This window comes from Acomys minous (genome assembly GCF_964271855.1).
Source record: "Acomys minous genome assembly, chromosome: 8".
In the NCBI taxonomy this organism is placed as follows: Eukaryota; Metazoa; Chordata; class Mammalia; order Rodentia; family Muridae; genus Acomys; species Acomys minous.
In genome coordinates, this window is record NC_140489.1 from 112,574,653 (window position 1) to 112,595,493 (window position 20,841).

Here is a 20,841-nt window from a genome sequence, read left to right on the forward strand (position 1 = left end):
GAAGGCTTGCACGAGGCTGACGGCCGTGTTCTCTTAACCCGTGTTCCATCCAGTTTTAAAACGTAGCCATTATTCCGTCGTAGGAAGAGCTGAGCAATGCGATGTCCATGATCCAGGCCATCACTTCCAAACAGGAAGAAATGCAGCAGAAAATCGAGCAGCTTCAACAGGAGAAGCGAAGAGAATCTCGAAAGGTCAAAGCCAAGTGAGTACCTTACAGATGTTCACCCGGGGCTAACCTGTAAGCAATGGCTCTTACACCGAAGCCCCGAGAAAATCTTCAGCGGTTAGGGCGTTAGAAGCGGGCTCCTGAGCAGCACCGGCCAGCCTGTGCTGGGAAACATGAAGCCAGGTATGCTGGTTAACACTGGGGCCGGAGGGATGCCTCGATGGTGGAGAAAAAACAAACAAAAAACAAAAACAAAAACAAACAAACAAACAAACAAAAAAACCGGCTGCTCTTGCCGAGGACCAGAATTCAGTTCCCAGCACCACGCTAATTAATGCCTGCAGCTCCAACTCCAGGGTACCCAACACCCTTTTCTGGCTTCTGCAGACAAACGAGCATGTGTACACACACACACACACACACACACACACACACACACACACACACACACCAAACCCACTCAACATGAATCCATAAGACCCTTTGAAGCCGGGCGTGGTGGCCACGCCTTTAATCCCAGCACTCGGGAGGCAGAGGCAGGCAGATTGCTGTGAGTTCGAGGCCAGCCTGGTCTACAAAGTGAGTCCAGGATGGCCAAGGCTAACACAGAGAAACCCTGTCTCGAACCCCCCCCCCAAAAAAAAGACCCTTTGAGCAACAGAGTTTGGATCTCTAGAACCCACAAAAACGTCACATCAGGGTGCAAGCCAGCTGGTGAACTAGTCATACTGGTGAGCTTTGGGTTTGATTGAAAGACCCAGACTCAATGAAACCAGGTAAAAGAGTGATGGAGGAGCATTCATTCCTTCAATTCCAGGCCTCCACATGCATGAACACATATCTACAGGTGAAAATGTGGTTAGTAAAAAAGGAGTGGTAGCCACTTCATGGGAAAATCTATTTAATACAATATGACATGAAATTAAAATGACATGAAATGCATACATGCTCGACTTTAGTTGTAATAACATGTAAATTAATAGCACAAACAACTATGATCCCCATAACAGATAGCAATGAGGACTGAAACTATTTAGTGGTAAAAATTGACTTGTTTCTACACGTTTGAGGCACCGTTTAGTTTTATTTTTTTTCCAGCCATTCTCATAAAGTAAACGCAACACTGGGGAAACTATAGAAAGTTTTAAAACAAAGGAAAATCACTGGTGTCCCACAATCTCAAAACATTACAATTAGAAGTGATTTATAGATACTTGAGGTTGGTGGATTAAGTTGAACCATGTGAACTGTTTGGCTTGAACCGTTTATAATTTATATTTAAAAATTACCAATTTATATGATTCAACTTGTGTGAGCCTTGGCAACACATTGAAAAGAAAAGTTGTATGTGGTCCAACCTAAAAGCTCATTCTCTGGTATCACCCTGAACTGAAGCTCCCCTGAAACACCAGGTTAAGAACAAAGCCCTTTCTCTTGTCTTCCTTACCAGGAAAGCTCAAAAGGAAGAGCATGGCGCCCAGGCCGGGCCTGCGTCTGCGTCTGCGTCTGCGCCCACGTCGGCACCTACGCAAGGAAGCCCCTTCCGCTCCATTAACGTCCCTGAGTCCGGTCACCCCAGCGAAGACTTCACCAACATTTTGCCTTCCCAGACCTACGAAAAAGGTACAGCTCATACACCATGGGGAATTAACCACATGTCTTTCTCCCTGACTCCTGGGACTTGAGTAAAAGTGGGAAGAAAATAAAATATTGCCAGATTGCCCAGGACTTCCCTGCTGTCTAGACTTTAGAAGGCACCAGATGACCTCAGGATTCAGAGAAACTGCCTGGTTTTAAATGTTCTGCTCTGTCTCTCTGTCTCTCTCTGTCTCTCTCTCTCTCTCTCTCTCTCTCTCTCTCTCTCTCTCTCTCTCTCTCTCTCTCTCTCTCTCATTTTTCGAGACAGGGTTTCTCTGTGTAGCCTTGGCTGTCCTGGACTCACTTGGGAGACCAGGCTGGCCTCGAACTCACAGTGATGAGTCTGCCTCTGCCTCCCAAGTGCTGGGATTAAAGACGTGCACCACCATGCCCGGCCTAAATGTTTTCTCTTTGTGGAAAATACTAATTTGGCTTCTTCTAAGTGTCACTTAGATTAAAAATAATTTAATGCAGTCAGCTATACCAACCACGGGAGAACAGGATTTTTTTTTTTAAAGGTCACTCTAAAAAGTTATTTGTTGGTGCTGTGATTCAGTAGCCATGTTTCTCAAAAGCCAGGCTGGCAATGTCTGTGGGCTGAAACAGTCACTAACCACATCCCGACTGTACAGAACAGATGTCACAAGATGGCATGCTGGCAGCACCAAAGGAGCTGGTGATTCTGGACCTGTGTTCAAATCAGGGAAAAAAAAATAAGTGAAACAAGGCAGAATCTGCTACATCATTATATTCTCAAGGGTGTCCAGTGAAGTGCCTACATACAGAAAAATGAATGTAGAAATCGCTTCTCTCTCTCTCTCTCTCTCTCTCTCTCTCTCTCTCTCTCTCTCATTCTCTCTCCCTTTCTCCCTCCTTCCCTCCTTCCCTCCCTGTATTAGTCTTTTATAGAAAGTCCTCAAAAGGTAGGCTCAATGATTTTTTCAATCAAGGGTAAACATCTGGACGTCAGGGTTGATGAGTGTCTATCCCAGGGTTCATGTGTTTCACCGGTTCGCAGACGGTGACTATCTGTGACTAACTGAGCCTACAGTTCCAAGGCAAGTGGCTTTTACTCGGTGGACTTCTCAGGACAGCTCTGCCTGGTTACTGGCCTCTTGCTTGCACCCATGAGTACTTCTTTTAACAGCTGCTAGTGAGTGCGATCAGGTGAAGAGCCCAAGACGGGTTCGGAGTGGAGGTCAGAGCAGTACCAAGTCTGGGGGCAGCTGTGTTGATTCACAAGATAGACTTGTTTTGCTTTGTTTTTTGTTTCTTGGTTTTGGGGTGTTTTTTGCTTTGGCTTTTGAAACAGGGTTTTTCTGTATAGCCCTGGCTGTCCAGGAACTTGCTCTGTAGATCCACTGGCCTAGAACTTACAGAGGTCCACCTGCTCTGCCTCCTGAGTGCTGGGATTAAAGACGTTCACCACCACTGTCTGGCTTACAAAATAAACTCCTAAAAATTAGATTTGCAAAGCAAATTTGTGCTTCTTTATACAATGTCCATCTTAATACAATCCTTGTTGGTCTGGAATAAGTCTGTGGGCCGGAGAGATGGCTCAGTGGTTAAAAGCACTGACTGTTCTTCCAGAGGTCATGGGTTCAATTCCCAGCAACCACATGGTGGCTCACAATCATCTATGATGTGATCTGATGCATATAATAATATAATATATTAATAAATAAATCTTTAAAAAAAAGAGCCTTTTTATGTAGGCCCTATGATGTGATGCTTCACTCGTATATAGCTTATAACTGAAAAGTTTGAAATGTCATTCAAAGAAATGAGGTAGCAGCCTTTATTTTTTCAGCTTTATTTCATTTTATGCATATGACTGTTTGCAAACATGTATGTGTGTACCACATATGTGTCTGGTGGATATGGGGGTCAGAATCAGAAGATGGATACCCTGTGACTGGAGTTACAGGTGGTCACATCCCACCATATATACGGGTGCTGGGCACTGAACCCATTCCTCTGCAAGACCAGCAGTGCTTGTAACGCCTGAGCTATCTCTCCAGCCCCTGAAAATACGATTTTACAGAACCATTTGCACTCTTCTAGCCTACAAAGTTTTTTTAAAAAATGCAGCTATTGCCCTCAATCCCTACTTATTCTTGTTCTAAACATCGGAGGGCTAATCCCTTCTCTCTGCTGGGTCAAACCTATTGTTTGCAGTAGGTGTCACGTATGGGTGGGCATCTTTAACAGAGGTGAAACTTGCCCCATCGCACTGCATCACCCCTGCTCCGTCTCCCCCATCTCTCGTGAAACAATAAAAATCTGTGAGTCTGTCCTTTTCTTGGGTCGTGGAAGGTGCTTCTTAGTCCATGTCTGTAGAAGTGATGCTGAGTCACGCCTTCCTTTCTCTGCAGCCCAAGACTCGAGAGCTGTTCATGTAGGAGACGGCAACGTGAAGGGAGTGATGGGACCTGGTGAGTGGGTCTTCTCCGCTAAGGTCTTGTTTGTTAGTTGTGCATTTTTTATTATTATGTTGAATGTGTGTGCGCACATGCTACTGCACATGTATGGAGGTCAGAGGACGGCTGTGTGGAGCTGGTTTTCTCATTCCACCTTTCTGGTGTCTGGGAATTGAACTCAGGTTACTGGGCTTGCAAGGCATCCTGTGGAGTCAATTAACCAGTTGCGGGCACCTTCCCCGCTCCACTCCCGAGCCACAAGCCACGCAGGAATGGACTCAGATGTGTTTGTCAGTTTCTTGGCAAATGCCTGAGGAAAAATGACTTAAAGAGGAGGAGTTTATTTAAGCTCCTGGTTTCAACCCGGGATCAGCTTGCTTCATTCATTGCTGCAGACACGAGATGGGCAGAGCAGCAGGGTGGATGCCTGTGGCATAGGATGCTGCTTACTTTGCCCAGGAAGCAGAGGGAATCATAGAAAGGAATCGGGGACAAGGTACACATTACAAGGGCATATCCCCAGTGACCTGTTTCTCCCAAATATGCCCTATCTTTGATGGTGTTATCACCTCCTAATACTCTATTTAAAAATGGAATCCATTGTTGGATGAATCCAGCAGTGAGATTGAGCCCTGGTCGTCCAGTCACTTCCCTAAAGCCCGACTCTGCCCACAGCTTGCACCTGATCCGTGACCTTTGGTGAGGTCACTTCCTATCCAGATCATAATAATACCAGACAAGACTAAGCATTGTTTCTACCCATGTGCTGCAGTAGTCACTCATTTAACTCAGGGAGAGAGGAGAGCCTGTACATTTTTAAGAAGAATAAATCAGTATTCTTAGTTCTTTCTCATACCAGTTACCAATAAGCTAGCATTTACTGAAGTCTCACAGGGGAATACTCTGCGACACAATTTTTTCTCGCATCGTATACTTTATAGTTTAATCCAAAATTTATTTAGTTGATAAGTCACCAGAATGTATGCATTATTTAATCTTCCATCCATTCTTTCTCCTTTTCTTTTCTTTCAACACTTAACATCCATAGGATAAAGGAACTAAATAATAAACAAAACATCCCCCTCCACCAAGATGTTTTTGGTACCCTTCTGTCTCTTCTTCCTGTGCTCCCTCCTAGCAGTGCTGCAGGCGCCTGCTATGCTTATCTGAAAGCAAGCAGATACAGTGAGTCAAACATGTGGCTTTAAGTACAAGTTTTCTAATCTAGTTTAGTCTAATCTATTGAGTCTCAGTCTCCTGTACCCTGTCCAGCCTTGAACTTTCTACGAAGCTAAGGCTAACATCAAACTTCTGATCCTCCTGCCTCCGTCTCCAGAATGCTGAAATTACAGGTATGCACTACCATGCTGGTATTTTTTAAAACTTACTTATTTTGTGGAGTCTATGTACAAAAAAAATAAAATAAAATAAAAAATAAATCAGAGGTCACATGGGCCACAAAAAGAGGTGACTGCTTGCAGTTTGGGAAAGTTTTAACCCTTCATTGACATATTTTATCTTTTGCGGATGAGGTACGCATCTAACTGTATATTAGTTAAGAGTAACAAAGGCTATTTTCTTTTTCAAAGAAAGTTCAGGGGGGTCGAGGACACTATGAGAACACAGCCCACAGGATCAGCTAAGCAGGGCTGACAGGGGCTCACAGACTGAAGAGACAATCAGGAAGTCTGAGCTCGGCTCTCTGCATATGTGTTGTTAGGGTCTGAAAATCGCTGAAGGAAGATCCCAGACTCAAATAGTATGTAAAAACAAAGAGCATTTATTCTGCAGGAATAGCCTGGATGCAGAGGTAAACCATCCATTCAAAATGGCTGCAACCCAGAGGAGGAGCTCAGGGAGGCTCTTTTAAAGGCTTCTGGGAGAATCCTATCTGTGGCTATGTGACTCTAACTGGGATTGGCCGGTGCTCTTGGAGGCTATGTGACTCTAGCCATCGGCCTTTAAGCTAAGTCCAGTCCTGTCAGTGTTATGGTTGTATAGTTTCGTCTTCTTGTGGGACTCCTAACAGTGGGAGTGCGGGAGTGTCTCTGAGTCTTTTGCTTGGTCTTGGGACCGTTTTCCTCCTACTGGGTTGCCTTGTCCAGCCTTGATATGAGGCTTTGTGCCCAGTCTTATTGTATCTTGGTAGGCCTTGTCAATGGATATCTCTGGGAGGCCTGCCCATTTTTGGTTTAGTTTAGTTTAGTTTAGTTTAAGGGAAATGGACCTGGGAAAGAAGGGGGTGGGGAGGGTTGGGAGGAGTAGTGAGAGGGGAAACCGCAGATGTGAGAGAAGAATGAAAGTTTGGTTTTGTTGTTGTTTAAAAAAAATTTTTTTTTAAAAAAAGAAAGTTCTTTCTAGCAAGCATTGTTTTTCAGGAGTGAACCCAACAGCTCCAGAATCAGATGAAAATCTTAAGCCTTCTCTCTCAGCTGAGATCCAGTCCAAGGGCCATCACACGTCTGGCCTGTGGAGACAGCCTAAGGATGGCAAAGAATGGGGCGAGGAATATGTCACAAAAGATCATCCAGATAAACTCAAGGAAGCTGGCCAGGGTAGACACAGCTCCTTGGAAAATGTCTTATGTGAAACCTCTTTAGCTGGTAAGTTCTGAGGGGGGTGTGTGGGTAGAAATTTGAAAAAGCCAGATGTACAAGAGTTTGGAACAGGAAGGCTAGAACCCGGCTAGCATAGATGGACATGTGTCACCACCTGTGTCTTTCAGGTGGAAGTCCCTAAGGCCTACAAAGGTGAAGGGACTCAGCAGAGGTCACATTCCTTAGTGGGGCCACCACATTGATTCGGGATATTTATGAGATTCTTTACTGTAGTGCTTCAGAAAACAAAACAAAAACGAAAACTAAGGTTCTTAGAAAATATCTATTTAGTCAGTGACATGAAATTCGCCTTATGCCAATCATTTGTTAGCAGTCTGCCACCAGGGCTGAGAGGTTAGGAGCACTGACTCCTCTTCCAGAGGTCCTGAGTTCAATTCCCAGCAACCACATGGTGCCTCACAACCATCTATAATGTAATCTGATACCCTCTTCTGGCCTGTACGTGTACATACAGGCAGAGCACTATATACATAATAATAAATAAGCAAATCTTAAAAACAAAACAAAACAGTCTACCACCAACATATTAAACACTGAAACAAGCCGGGCAGTGCTGGCGCACGTCTTTAATCCCAACACTTGGGAGGAAGAGGCAGGCGGATCTCCCTGAGTTTGAGGCCAGCCTGGGCTACAGAGCGTGTTCCAGGACAGCCAGAGCTGTTACACAGAGAAACCCTTTCTTGAAGAAGCAACAAAACAAAACAAAACAAAACCCCCTCAAACAAAACCAAAACAAACAAACAAACAAACAAAAAACCCAACAACAACCCCCCCAAAATAAAACCCAAAATAAAACACTGAAACAAGCTCCTGTCTTCCTTCCTTCCTTCCTTCCTTCCTTCCTTCCTTCCTTCCTTCCTTCCTTTCCTTTTTTTTTTTCCTCCCCTGACTCTCTTTTCCTTCATATGCTAGGATGGACACACTGCCAACTGAGCTTTTCCATGTGCTTTTTTATCTTTTTTTTTTTTTTTTTTTGGCCTGGCTTAGTGTTCGGGAGGGAGTTGATTAACAAAAATTTCCCTTGGGCTTGTTTTAAAGCAAAAAGGCAAACTGTGGCTCTAGAGCTGCTTGAATCCGAAAGAAAATACGTCATTAACATCTCTCTGATCCTGAAGATAAAGGCGACATTCCAGGGCTCAGATGGAAAGAGGAATTCCAAGGAAAGAAGGTACCCAAGTACTCATTGCCTTTGCTTTTCAGGTTCACTAGGACTTAAGGTAAGTTAGTCGCCGTTTCCACTTGGGAATTCTGGGGGGCTAGAGAGTTCTGGAAACAGTCTTTGAAGAGAAAACAGGCAGTGACTGCGAGTCTCAAACGTAGGTCCAAAGCAGGTAGAAAACAAGTATAGTCTGTGTAGCCTTCAGTCTGTGACATGTCTGTTCAGAGTTTAAAGGGAGGCCTTGCGTGTCCTCAGTGATGGCGGACGTCACAGAAGTCCCAGGAAACGGATGCGGCAGAGCTCCGAGTACTAAGGGCCATTAGATAATGATACATACAGGCTGATAGGATTCTTGTTCAGGTGATCCCATAACACCAGGGACTGTGTAAGAGCGTGCTTCCAACACACTGGCCCTAATGTCACAACCTGCACATGGTTAATACTCTTTCCTCCCTCTGTTCGGGGAGGAAAGGAAGGAGAGAAGAAAGGCTTGGAGGAGAGGTCTAATGTGATAAAGATGAGCTAATTCAGAATGAGGCGAGGAGAAGGATCTGGACGGATGGGAAGTCTGGACTGAGTGGCGTTAGTACCATCAGCCTTATTCTATGAGGCAGTAAGTACTGGTGGTCCATCAGTTATGAATCTACCAAGGAAGCTCCCATGTTCCTGCTTGTTATGGTTCCTCCCATTTTTCTTGACTCTACAGCCATTCAAGATCCCCTCCTACCCAAACGCAAACACCCAGACACTCACACCCCTGCCCATGTAAACGACTGAGCTGAAGGACTGCTCCCCAACAACCCACAAGTGTCTTGACTGTTTCTAGGGATTATTTTACTACAAAATGGTGGTAAACAAAAGTACAAAGACCAGAAGGGTGACGTGACATGGTCAACCCTTGATTTATAATGAAGGCTCTGGAGCCTTGCTTCATCTTCCCACAGTGACTTAGATTTTTTTTTTCTGTTCCTCCCTGCCCCATCTGGCCACTTGATTTCCCACGCAGAGACCCCACTATAGCCTGACGTACTCTCCCATCCCCTCCTCTGGGGCTGTGGGAAGGTTCTGGACTCTATAGCTTTCCTGGTTTTGCCGAGCACCTGCTCAATTTATGTGACTCCAATGAGAAAGGGCATCTGCCTTTTGGTGTGGTGTTGCTTCTGGACCTAAGATCTCTTTCTAGTTTCAATAATTGTGGGCATCTTGGATAAAACTGGCAAAGAGCCATGTATGGTGGAACACAGTCCTAGGTCCTGTGTGTCACATTTGGTCTGGAACTTCACGAGTCTTCACCAGCACTGGGGGATCCAGCCCTGGGGCAGAGCACTTAGCTACCACTCAGGAGGCCATGGGTGCTATCTCCAGACTGGAAAAACAATAACCAGAACCCCATGATGCCTCCATCTCAGAGGAAGACGTAAGGTCCAGGGATGCTCACAGCCACATAGATAAGATAATCCTTACTCCGTCATGTGTGTGACGACGCTGTGCGTGTTGGTCGTCAAGGCAACCCTCTTTTTGCTTTTCCTCAGTCAAGCAGCACAAAGCTTCAACTCAGAGGATGGTTACTGAAAGTGCAGTGTCCTGTCCTAGGTCTGGCAGTGTTGCCTTTTCTAGTCCACGTGTTGGGTTCCCACCATCCTCTTCCGCTCACTGTTCGTCTTCTCTTTTATAAGCTTTTCTGAAAGCTCGGTGTACTTTACATAGATCTAGTGGCAACTTTTCCCATGAGAACTTATTTGGTGACTTCCCTCATCACAAACCACAAGGCATCAGCATTTCCTACCCCAGGAGGAAGATGGTGACTACTGACGGTCAAACCTGACATTGCCCCACCTTCTCAGACCTGTAAAACACAGCCTTAGGCTTTCGCTCAGAAGAGTCCCCAGTCATTTCAGGCCAGCCCTGTGCGGTGTGGACACACCTCGAGCTGTAGGATTTGCGCAGCTAGAGGAAGCCTGGGCAGACTCTGCGGGTCACGTGAGAGACTATCACGGAAGTTAGTTTGCATTCTGAGACTGTCACAGAAGTTAGCGTTCTGGGCTTCTCTGGGCTTCACGGAAGTTAGCGTTCTGGGCTTCTTTGACTCATTTTAAGATTGATCAGCCTGAGGAACACCTGTGAGAAGGATTGCCGTTTCACCTGAGGAACAGAATTCAGAACCACATCTACCAACAGGTCATGAGCTCCGTGCTACAAATTGCACGTGTTTAATTCTCCAAACCCATTTGGTATGGTTGTGATCCCCTGCTCTTAAAGCCAGGCATTATCTTGGCCCAATACTTAATCAGCAAGAACAAACCTTACTAATTTGAAACTATAATTGGGTTTTCCTTGATGTCCTTTATTTAAATTACTATTTAAATATTTTATTGGTGAGATGAGAGAGAACTTTGAAGGCTATAGAAGCTATCCACATTGCTGTTAAAAAAAAAAAAATAGAGCCCTTGAATATTGTGTCTGGGAGTCAGGCCTGAAAGAAGTGAAAGGTGGCTGTACTTCCTGCTTTCTCTCACTCTGTTCTCCTGGCTTAATTCCTCTACACTCTTCCTTGACTTCACATAATATCTTTGCTAGTTAACAGTGTAAAAGTCTGTTTTCAGGCTGGGCGTGGTGGCACACACCTTTAATCCCAGCATTCGGGAAGCAGAGGCAAGCGGATTGCTGTGAGGTCGAGGCCAGCCTGGTTTACAAAGTGATTCTAGGACAGCCAAGGCTACACAGAGAAACCCTGTCTCGAAAACCAAAACCAAAACCAAAACAAAACAAAAGAAGGTCTGTTTTCAGTATCTGGTGCAGAACATGCTGTAGGCCACTGTTTTTCATGAAACATGCATTTCCACCATCATTGCCAGTGTTAGTCATGTCTAATATTGTACTGAACCCCCAGTTATCCAGTGACAGTCCAAAAGGAGGTTGGTACCAGCTCTCTGGCTCACCAGGCACGCTGGTTACAGTAAAGCACAAGCCACTATTCTCAAAACAAAAAGAAAAGGACTGGGGAGGAAAAGAGGAGAGAGAATCCAAAGTGTACCCCACGATTCACATGGACAACACACCCCAAAGTCATGCCTTAGCATGGTGCTGCAGCTTCATTCAGCCATTTGTTATTGCACCGTGACTGTTGCCCAGCATCCCCTGCGGTCTCTGGGTGGTGGAGAAGCCTTGGCATCTGCATCTGCTGGTGCAGCTTTGCTCTTCTAGTGTAAGCCGTTGTGCTTTCTTCCAGGCTTCTGGTCTTTCCCTAGCCTGCCGGTTCCCTGGCTTCCCCTCTGAGCTCCTCTGTGGTCTGAACAGGTTATTTAGATCTTCCAGGAACACTTTGGTATGAGTTAAAGGCCTCACTCTTTGTCTTAGAGTCAGCCAGCTTCGTGTATGCCAGCACTCACAGACCAGAGGGCTAAAATTGGTCGTGGTCACGGCAGGTTTCCTTGCATTTTTTCAGAAGAGAGCTCAGTGCCCTATTCTGGTGTTTTCCCTCTTCTCCAAGCCTCACCTTCGCAGAAGTATTTGCTTTGCTTAGAAATGGAGGAAAAAGCACAACAGACAAAACCTCTTTTTTTAATCTGCCATCCTATGTAATGCAGAGGTCTGCCTGTGGCTGGTCACCTCGATGTTTAATCTGCCGTCCTATGTAATGCAGAGATCTGTCTGTGGCTGGTCACCTCGATGTTTAATCTGCCATCCTATGTAATGCAGAGGTCTGCCTGTGGCTGGTCACCTCGATGGCCCACACATGTATGTTCATCATACTCTTCAGAGATGTTTAATTTTATTCAGTTCCTAGAGACAAGTAGGCTTTCATATCTGTGTTAAATGTGTCGCATTGAGGGCGCAAGGAAATCTACTTGGAATTTCTTTTCTTATCTTTTCTTCTTTTTTTTTACTTGGAATTTCTACGTGCCATCAATTAAGAGCTCGGATCCTTGCTGTTGGACAGTGAACTGCACTGTCTTTGGCTTCTTCTTGTCTTGCTCCTGTCGGCCCCTGCTTACAGCACCCTTCTCTGTCCTGGCCCCTTTGCCCTTGGCGGATTCTCTGTCTCTCTTTTCTCCACTCCAGCCTTCTCTGACATCTCATGTCTGCATTTCCTCTGGAGTTAGAAACGAGGCACACAGACAGGTAGAGGAAAGAGCTTTGAAGAGGGAAAGAGGCTCTGCGAAACACAAGCAGCGCGCTGATGAGCCCTAGTCTCCAGTCGGCGGAGAGCCAGGCCAACAGACCATCCTCGCCCAGAGTGGCTTTTTGGAGCTCCCCCATTGCCCTGACTCCCTGAAATTCCACCTGCCAGTGTCAGCCAAACCTTACCACTAACCCAGTCGACACTCTTCTAGCCAGTAGGCTGCTTGGGTATCAATCAGCTTGGAATCTAAAACACTGAAAACGATTTCCTTTAGAATTTCTACGGAGTGTGGCATAAATGAAAACGATCCCACGTTAGTTTTTAAAAGGTCATTCATGGGATGAGTTCTTTATGGTTCGGTCAGTCACGTTTGCATCCGGGGATCATCAGTAAAGGGACCCCTTATCTATTGTCTGAGGATGCCTGCTCTGTTGAAAAGAAATGTAAAACTCCTAAACAGGGGCCAGTGAGGGTGCTGTGGATGGTCGCACACGGGCTGCTGTTTGTTGTCACGGGACCGTCTCTTCCTCCCCTGGCGTGTGTGATTGTTCTTTTGCTCTGTTCCAAGCCTCTTCCCTGGCTCTCTGCGCTACCTCGTCCAGCAACACTTGGATTTGCTTCACGCGCTACAGGAAAGGGTCCTGAAATGGCCGCGCCAAGGAGTCCTTGGAGACTTATTCCTGAAGCTGACCAATGATGAGGTAAGGTGTCTCCCCCTCTGAATACTCTTGAGTGGATTTGTGTCTCGCTCAGCTGCTTCTCCTGATGGGGAACCAGGAAGCAGCAAGTTTCAGAGGTAGAAGAAGCCCTGATACCCAGGCTAACCCTCCCCACGCTACAGTTAATGGGGTAGGTTCAGATTCGAGGGCTTTGCTGAAATCACCCAGCTTGCTAGGTAGTTGGTCATCTATGGCAGGACCCTGTTAAATCTTCTACCTTCTGATTCATAACTTTGTAGTATGCTACTATGGCCTCCACTGATTATGCATGTATATGTGTATATGGATTTATATATGTGAGTTTATATATATATGTATATACACATATATATATCATACTTGTATATATGACATATATACTTTCAAGCATGTATATAACCATATATACATATAAAATAAGCATGAAGAGTAGTATGTATTTTCACTTTTATACATTTTAAATATATGGCGAGTGGCTGCTTGTTTTAAACATCTGTTTCATTTCCTTAGAAAAAAGAGTGCTGGGTTTTTAAACTTTCCTTAGTGTTACACTGAGAACATATGCAGACCAGAAGTTGAAAACTCAAACATCCCCAGGACCAGACAGTGCCTTTTATGATACAAGTCGAGTGTGACACAGTTTGGACGGATGGGAACCGGCTAAAGTAGACCTCGTTTGTTTAGATAAAGAATAGCTACTCAGATCAGTCCAGTCATTAGGGAAGAAAGAATCGTTATAGTCCTTGTCTTAAGACAAATGAGATCTAGACTTTTATGTAAAAGGTCCTTATTTTTAAATATTGTGTGAGGCAATTAAAGCGAGTCAGGTTTTGCCTGCATCTTTATCAGCGTTTCTTGACAACAGGTAACAACACAAATTTACAGAATATTTCCTTATGTAGAAGACCATAGGTGTAATGCTATGTTTCTAATACCACCTTCACCTGTTTTTTGGAGCTTGGAATTTATACATATGAGGATATAGCTTTGGAAACTATGAATTATAACTGCACTGGTGAATATGTGTTAGTTAAAATAGGCAATTAGCTGGAAACCTTGAGAACTGATGGTCCAGGTATATGAAGTAGGCTGGGTGAAGTTTCTCATTTGGATATAGATGATTACCATGAAAAGGAATTAGACAAACAAAATACAAAATATGTATTTTTAACTGGGCAGTGGTGGTGCATGCCTTTCATTGCAGCACTCAGGAGGCAGAGGCAGGTGGATCTCTGAGTTTGAGGCCACCTTGGTCTACAAAGTGAGTTCCAGGATAGCCAAGGCTACACAGAGAGACCCTGGTTTTTTTTTAAAGTATTTTTTTCTATCAGTTAACAATTTCAGAATACTTCAACCTTCCTGACCCTCAGCACTTTATTACTTTCTTGTTACGAAGGTAGAACTGTTGAGTTTTGGTTCCCGCATTGTAATAATGTTTATCTTAAAACCGAAACTATTTTTATTATAGATACAGTCTCATGGACCGCTGGCTGTCCTTGAACTTGCTATGTAGTTGAAGATGACCTTGAACTCCTGGTTCTCTTGCCTCTTTCTCTCAAGTGATAAGATTATATATGTGTTTCTTTGTGCATGCCTAAGTGTCAAGGAAACAAACAAACAAACACATCTTTAAGAAGAGTAACAATGGGTAGTCTGTGACCTTTCCCTGTGTATTGTGGAATATTGTGTGGCCTGTGGCCTTGGTCCACTGAGATGCTTCAAAGCCTTATTAAGAATGTCTGGGTCCCAATGAAGCCCTACTATACCCAGGTTTACCAGGAAATTTGGGTAGGAATGGGGCTAATGACCCTCATCCTTTATAAAATCAGGAGTGCTGATGAAAGAAGTAAAGCGTTGAAAGGCTCCAGCCCTGCACCTGCCCATGGCCATCATTACCTGCTCCATGCGTCCACTCAAGATGAATCGTGTTGACTAAGCTTAAGCAAACTGTGTTAGATGGACATGGCCCGTCGCTGTACACTTGTCTAAGTACCGTTACAATGTGGCATTAATAAATGTGAGAAGCACAAAAAAAAAAAAAAAAAAAAAAAAAAAAAAAGAGTAACAATGGGCTGGAGAGACGGCTCAGAGGTGGAGAGTGCTGGCTCTTGCTGAGGATTGGGGTTTGGTTATGATAACCTATATGCTGCCTTACAACCACTTGTAACTCCAGTTCCAGGATCTCTAACCCCTTTTGGCCTCTGAGGGCAGCAGGCACTTACATGTGGCATCCATGTATACACACACACACACACATACACACACACACACACACACACACACACACACATGCATATATATATGAACACTCAACACACATAAATAAAGAACACAGTTAATCAAGTATTAGAATGTTCTTGAATTCTGCTTTCTTATGTTCAGGACACTACAAAACCGTTGTCATTCCCATTTTCAGGTTCTTACCATGCATTTTTTGTGTTTGTTTTAAAGAATAATTTCTTGGATTATTATGTTGCCTACCTGAGGGATTTGCCCGAATGCATCTCCTTGGTTCATGTTGTGGTCCTTAAGGAGGTAAGTTAACTCCGTGCATGTGCTGACCTCTGTTTACACATCAACAATATCATGGTGGTGAGCCACCCAGCAGGATAGCATGTGCCCTGCAAGCCTGTCTTCCAGGCTGAGGAATGCCTTGGACATGTTACTGATGTCTGTCTTCTGGTTTAAAGGAGTCCAGGCAGGGATCAGAGCCATTGCTCTGGTCCTTGCAGCTCTTTAATGACCCTCTGACTCACCACACTGAGCTACAGGCAAAGCAAATAGGTATCCCAGAGTTCTTCAGCAGCTTGTGTGCTGTATGTGGTGTTAGCAGGCCCAGAAAATAGGATTCTTAGTACTGGATTCAGATCATCCTTTGCCAAGCTACCCTACAGAGGCTCCATTGTCCCTTTAAGCATGGCAACATCGGTGACATGTTAGGTGTTCAATATGTGTGTCTGCGGGTACATTATGTTATTTTAAGTCAGCAAGAAAACAGAGCTCAGAGTCCTAAAGCTGAGCATAGTCAGGTCTCACAGGAGACGAGAGGCCACTTCTAACTTTCTACTCCACCTCATCCCAATCGAAAATGGCTATCACATGCCAGCATTCATCCAATGCCCGGAAAAAGGAAAAGAGGGGAGGGTACAGGGCGAGTGATCCATTGTCACCAGTTTCTTGTCACCTTCCTGTCCCCACTCTTTGAGAGGCTCTGGTTCACACTTCGAGCCTTTTAGTAGATGCTGGAAAGCCTTAGTGTATTCATTTCACCCAAGTGCAGCTTACCAAGTGCCTACTTCTGTCTAGCTCTGAGCAGAGAAGGGCTGGGGAAGGGATAGTTTAGAAACTTGGATGGATTCAAAAGAAGCGCATGTGGTGTTCCATGCTGGGGAAGAGCTGCCATTCCCCATGCCCTTGGCTTTGGGCACATTCCTGAGGCTTTTGGGCCTCTCCAGGGAAAAAAAAATCCATGCCTCCTGATGGTCTCTAGAAAGCAAGCAGGCATTTCCTGTGTGGTGGGTGGGGGTCTCTGGTGTGCTATTGGCAGAGCTGACAGGACACTGAGGAGTGACTCCACCTTTCTTTCATTCAGGGTGATGAAGAGATTAAATCTGATATCTACACCCTGTTTTTTCATATTGTACAGCGCATCCCTGAATATCTGATACATCTGCAGGTGAGCCTGGCTGGATGAGCCAACAGACTCTACATTGATCTATTATTTTTGCCTTCCAACTGGAAATAACGTAAAGGCTCAAGGACTCTTTAATATTCCTAAGAAGTACTCAGAGGCTTACTTAGGTTGTTATGGTTACGCCACACCATGCCACACCATGCCACACCACACTGCACTGCACCACACAGTACCGCACCAGACTGCACTGCACCGCACCACACTGCAGCACATTCTGTAGAACGAGCTCAAAATCTATTCTTGAAATTTTTTATTTATGATACTTGTCTTTGAAGTTTACTTACCAGAAATCTCCACTTTTTGGGGGTTCAGAATCTCTTATCAATCTTCTTGATAGCATCCAAATACCTAATTCAACCCCCTCTTTGGTTCTACAGCCATCTAAGTGTCACCTCTGGCCGTTTAATGTCTGCTTAATCTGCCTGCAAAACAACTATCCCGATGGTTTCAACCTAGCTTGGGTCCAGGCTTCTATCATACGGTGTTTATACTTTATGTTCTATAATAGCCTCGGGGAACCAATGAACAGATTCTTAACGTAGTTTTCCTGTGGAGCTTGTAGGCCTGTAGGGGAAGTGGAGGCCGGAGTCCAACAACCTCTTCCTAGTGCCTCCTCTTCCTCCTCTACCCACCTGCTCTGGTTTAAGGGTCGACTGATCTCACATAATTCAGTGAAAACATCTTAGAAATGTTGGTGATCGACCTCAGCTACAGACAGCCCAGAATCAATATTGGGATTTTCACCTGGCTATGGTTTTAGCTCCTAAAACCATTTTTCTCACAATAGCTATCTTATGGGTCCTTTCAACCGTTTCATGAACAATTTCATGAAGCAGGGATCATTGTTACTATTTTTCATAAGGACATGGAAGTCGGAAGAAGTCCCAGTGGTGCATTCAAGGTAACACACCTAGTAGGCAAAAACTGTGGGCTGAAGCCCGGGTAGGTAAACAGGCCCACTTCTATCTAGTTTACATCCAGATCCTTCTTCTGTCATTTATTAAATGTATGACCTGAAGGACATGGCTGAGCTTGGCGTCTCAGTTACCTTAGTTATTACAGAGAGGTAATTACTGTACTGATCTAACTGGGCTGTGATAAAAACTAAATAAGATAATGAATATAAAAGACCTTGGCTCCTGGTAATAGTATTTAACAAATAAATAATATAGTCAACAAATGTTAGATTTCTCAATCTAAATCACATTAATATTCCACCGTAGTATGGAAGGCCTTTAATTTCATTTTCTACTACTGTAACAAAATACTTGAGGCCGGGTATTTTTTCTTTTTAAGGAAAGAGGTTTATTTTGGCTCACAGCTTTGGAGGCCCCGAAGCATTGTGCTGGTATTGGTTTCTGGTGACCCCCCCCCCCCATCGTAAACATAGTGGTAGTGGTGCAGCGACAGGTCACACAGTATGAAAGAGGAAATAAATGGCTCACTCTCCTGTAACCTTTTGTCTCATAAGGACCCAGTCTATAAAATCAGCAGTAATTCCTTCATGAGGATGATCAGCACCCAGTCACATTTCACTAGGTCCCACCTCTTAAAGGTCCCACCACCTTTCAAAAAAAAAAAATCATCATACTGTAGACTGAGCTTCCAGAACCTTTGGGAGATAAACCATATCCAAATCATAATATCAAGTAATGTAATAGGAGAGGCTGCCACCCACCCCTACCCTTCCCGACAAGATTAACTTATGTGTATTTTCTTACCATTGGTCAGGCTCCTTAAGTATTGCTCATAGGTAATAATAATTATTAGAATATCTCTATTAAACTAATTCTAATTATTGGGTCTAATGTTTAAAGACAGAACTACTTTAGGTCACACTCAACTGAAATAGAACAGTATGCCTTCCATTCTTTTGACGCTGTGGCCAGAGCACTAAGTCTGAGCTTTTGGTTATTAGATAGATGTTTGAGTTAGCTGTTTTGACTGGAGAGCTACAGAACTCACGGTAGCTCGACGCCTACTTGTGCGGCACTGTTTCCTTTTCCCCTCTCTCCAGAACGTGCTGAAGTTTACCGAGCAGGAGCACCCCGACTATTATCTGCTGCTCGTGTGTGTTCAGCGTCTCCGAGTATTTATCTCTCATTATACCCTGCTGTTTCAATGCAACGAAGATTTGCTTATTCAGAAACGGAAAAAGCTCAAAAAGTAAGGTTGTGACGGTGCAGCGCGTGGCAAAGGTTTCTGAGAAGAGGGCACAGAATGGCAGCTTGTGTCGAGTGGCTGGAGTGGGGTGAAGGGAGCTGGAAGGAAAGGGGGTGAGGGGGAGAGGCTGTAGATGACAGGGGGAGCCACCTATGGTCTGGTGGGGATACGACCAGAGGAAATGCGCTTGGCCTCTATCTCTTAAGTTGTTTCCCCTAACCTTCCAGGTTCAAGATTGCAATGTAAAGGTCTGATCTAGTTTCCTTTGTTAATATAATAAGCTTTTATGGAGCCCCGTGTTATCTGTTAGGCACCGTTCTACCTGGTGAATATACCACAGGGGCCTGACTAGCCATAAACCTGCCCCATGGGGCATAATCTCCAGGGCCACGTTAGGCGTTAATGACTGGTGAGGATAAAAGTGTTGGAGTGTATGTGTCTGAGTAGATTTCACGGTACGAAGAAATGAATTTTGATAGGCACCATCTGGGCCTTGGGGTAGGGGTGGGGGTAGGGGTGGGGGTGGGGGTGGATGGAAGCCACCCATAGCGGAGCTTGCTGATGACCCAGATTTCCTTAAACATCCCAGTCCATCTGGAGAACATGACTTCTCTAGGGCTTTCCAACTAGAAAGACAGCTAACTCCTAACCAGCATTCTCCTGATAGTGTCTCTCAGTACTACCCTGTATCCCCCCCCCCCCACCCCGAGCTCTTTTCAGCCACCTGCCAGCCATTAGGTAAGCAACCTGGCTTATAGAAGGCCCTGGGCAAAGCTTCATCTGAGAGACAAATCTGAGAGCCAGACCCACACTGTACAAGCCTGAGATTTCTCATTTCCATTCTGGTTAGGTCATCTATGGCAAAGCTGTACAAAGGGCTGGCTTCCCAGTGTGCCAACGCTGGCCAAGATGCTTCCCCCACCGCAGGCCCGGAGGCTGTCCGCGACAGCGGGATCCATTCTGAAGAAGTGCTCCAACCTTATCCTCCTGCTCCCAGTTCTGCGCCTGCTGTCACGTAAGCGGCTGTTGCTATGGAAACATTCACAGACTCGCCCTTGAGTCCCAGGCAACCTGTGTAGGTTAGCGGGCTGGGCTGGATTGGAAATGCTCTACTGAAGTCCACCTTGTCACTTGCTCCATCCTTTCCGTATTAACAGCCAAGCAGTTGAGCTGATGCTTGGATCCCAGAGAAAAGGAACGAAGAGGCAGATTTAGAAAGTGTTAATAGGTGGTTGCTGAGCAGCGGGGGGGGGGGGGGGGGGGGGGCGCTCGCCTTTAATCCCAGCACTTGGGAGGCAGAGGCGGAGGCGGAGGCGGAGGCAGAGGCAGAGGCAGAGGCGGGATCTTTTCAAGTTCAAGGCCAACCGGGACTACGAAGTGAGTTTCAGGGCAGCCAGAGCTAAATAATAGAGAGACCTAAAAAAAATAAAGAAAGAACAAAAAAAGTGCCCAGAAGTGGAAAGCAGAAACTCACTTTGGGTATCACTTCAACTCTTGAAGCAGCATGAGATGTTCATCCTCCTTTAAGAAGGTCTACACTATACCCAGGCCAAATTATGGCTGTTATTAGGGAAAATAAAAGTATCAGTCTTCCAAAATAAGTATTGGCGTAAAGTCCGTTTTTTTCCCACCTAAGTTTCATTTTACGATTTCTGCCTTGCAATCCCTTTAAAATATTCAGTGTTAGTATTCATATATACATCCATATGCGATTCGGACAAAGAATTAAAATCAACTTGAAATCAACAGACCAACCATTTTGGTCAGTGTGCAGTAATTTATTTCTGTCTGGTAAGTAAGAAAAACAACAAAAATCCTATTTGGTGGATGTCTTGCACTTTTTAAACTGTGTAAAAATCGCCATATGCTCCCGGACAACAGAACTCTACAGAATTGGGCAAATTCAAAGAGCTTTTACATTACATTACATTGTGGGTCATCTGAGAAGAGGACAAGATGTTTTACAGCCACGGAACTTTTAAAACATTATAGAAATGTAAATTTTACACATGTGAGTTTATCCTCTCTAGCAACCCATCTGAGTTCAACACTTTGTTCAGCAACACAACTGTTTACGTGTGAAGATCTAGGAGTTGGTATCAAGTTCATTTTCCAGTACAATGCATGACTCCGCCACAGCAAGAAAGGGAGAGAGATTG

General features: G+C 44.8%; 2 protein-coding genes across 11 annotated transcripts in view; both read left to right on the forward strand.

The window, feature by feature from the left end:
- ARHGEF33 (Rho guanine nucleotide exchange factor 33) overlaps window positions 1-20,841 on the forward strand; it is a 77,883-nt gene that overhangs the window by 42,653 nt on the left and 14,389 nt on the right. For 9 of the 10 annotated variants that reach the window (XM_084793102.1, XM_084793105.1, XM_084793104.1 and 6 more), the window contains 10 exons: window positions 84-205; window positions 1,620-1,792; window positions 4,183-4,242; window positions 6,606-6,830; window positions 7,884-8,013; window positions 12,696-12,828; window positions 15,277-15,360; window positions 16,418-16,501; window positions 18,537-18,685; window positions 19,533-19,697. In XM_084793102.1, coding sequence (XP_084649228.1) covers window positions 84-205; window positions 1,620-1,792; window positions 4,183-4,242; window positions 6,606-6,830; window positions 7,884-8,013; window positions 12,696-12,828; window positions 15,277-15,360; window positions 16,418-16,501; window positions 18,537-18,685; window positions 19,533-19,697 — 1,325 coding nt within the window. The remainder of the gene's footprint in view (window positions 1-83; window positions 206-1,619; window positions 1,793-4,182; window positions 4,243-6,605; window positions 6,831-7,883; window positions 8,014-12,695; window positions 12,829-15,276; window positions 15,361-16,417; window positions 16,502-18,536; window positions 18,686-19,532; window positions 19,698-20,841) is intronic. The other variant, XM_084793107.1, reaches the window with a different exon arrangement.
- Window positions 14,513-14,884, forward strand: LOC311604170 (ATP synthase subunit ATP5MPL, mitochondrial). Its single transcript, XM_084793671.1, has one exon. The coding sequence runs from the start codon at window positions 14,539-14,541 to the stop codon at window positions 14,755-14,757; it is 219 nt and encodes a 72-aa protein (XP_084649797.1). The 5' UTR covers window positions 14,513-14,538; the 3' UTR covers window positions 14,758-14,884.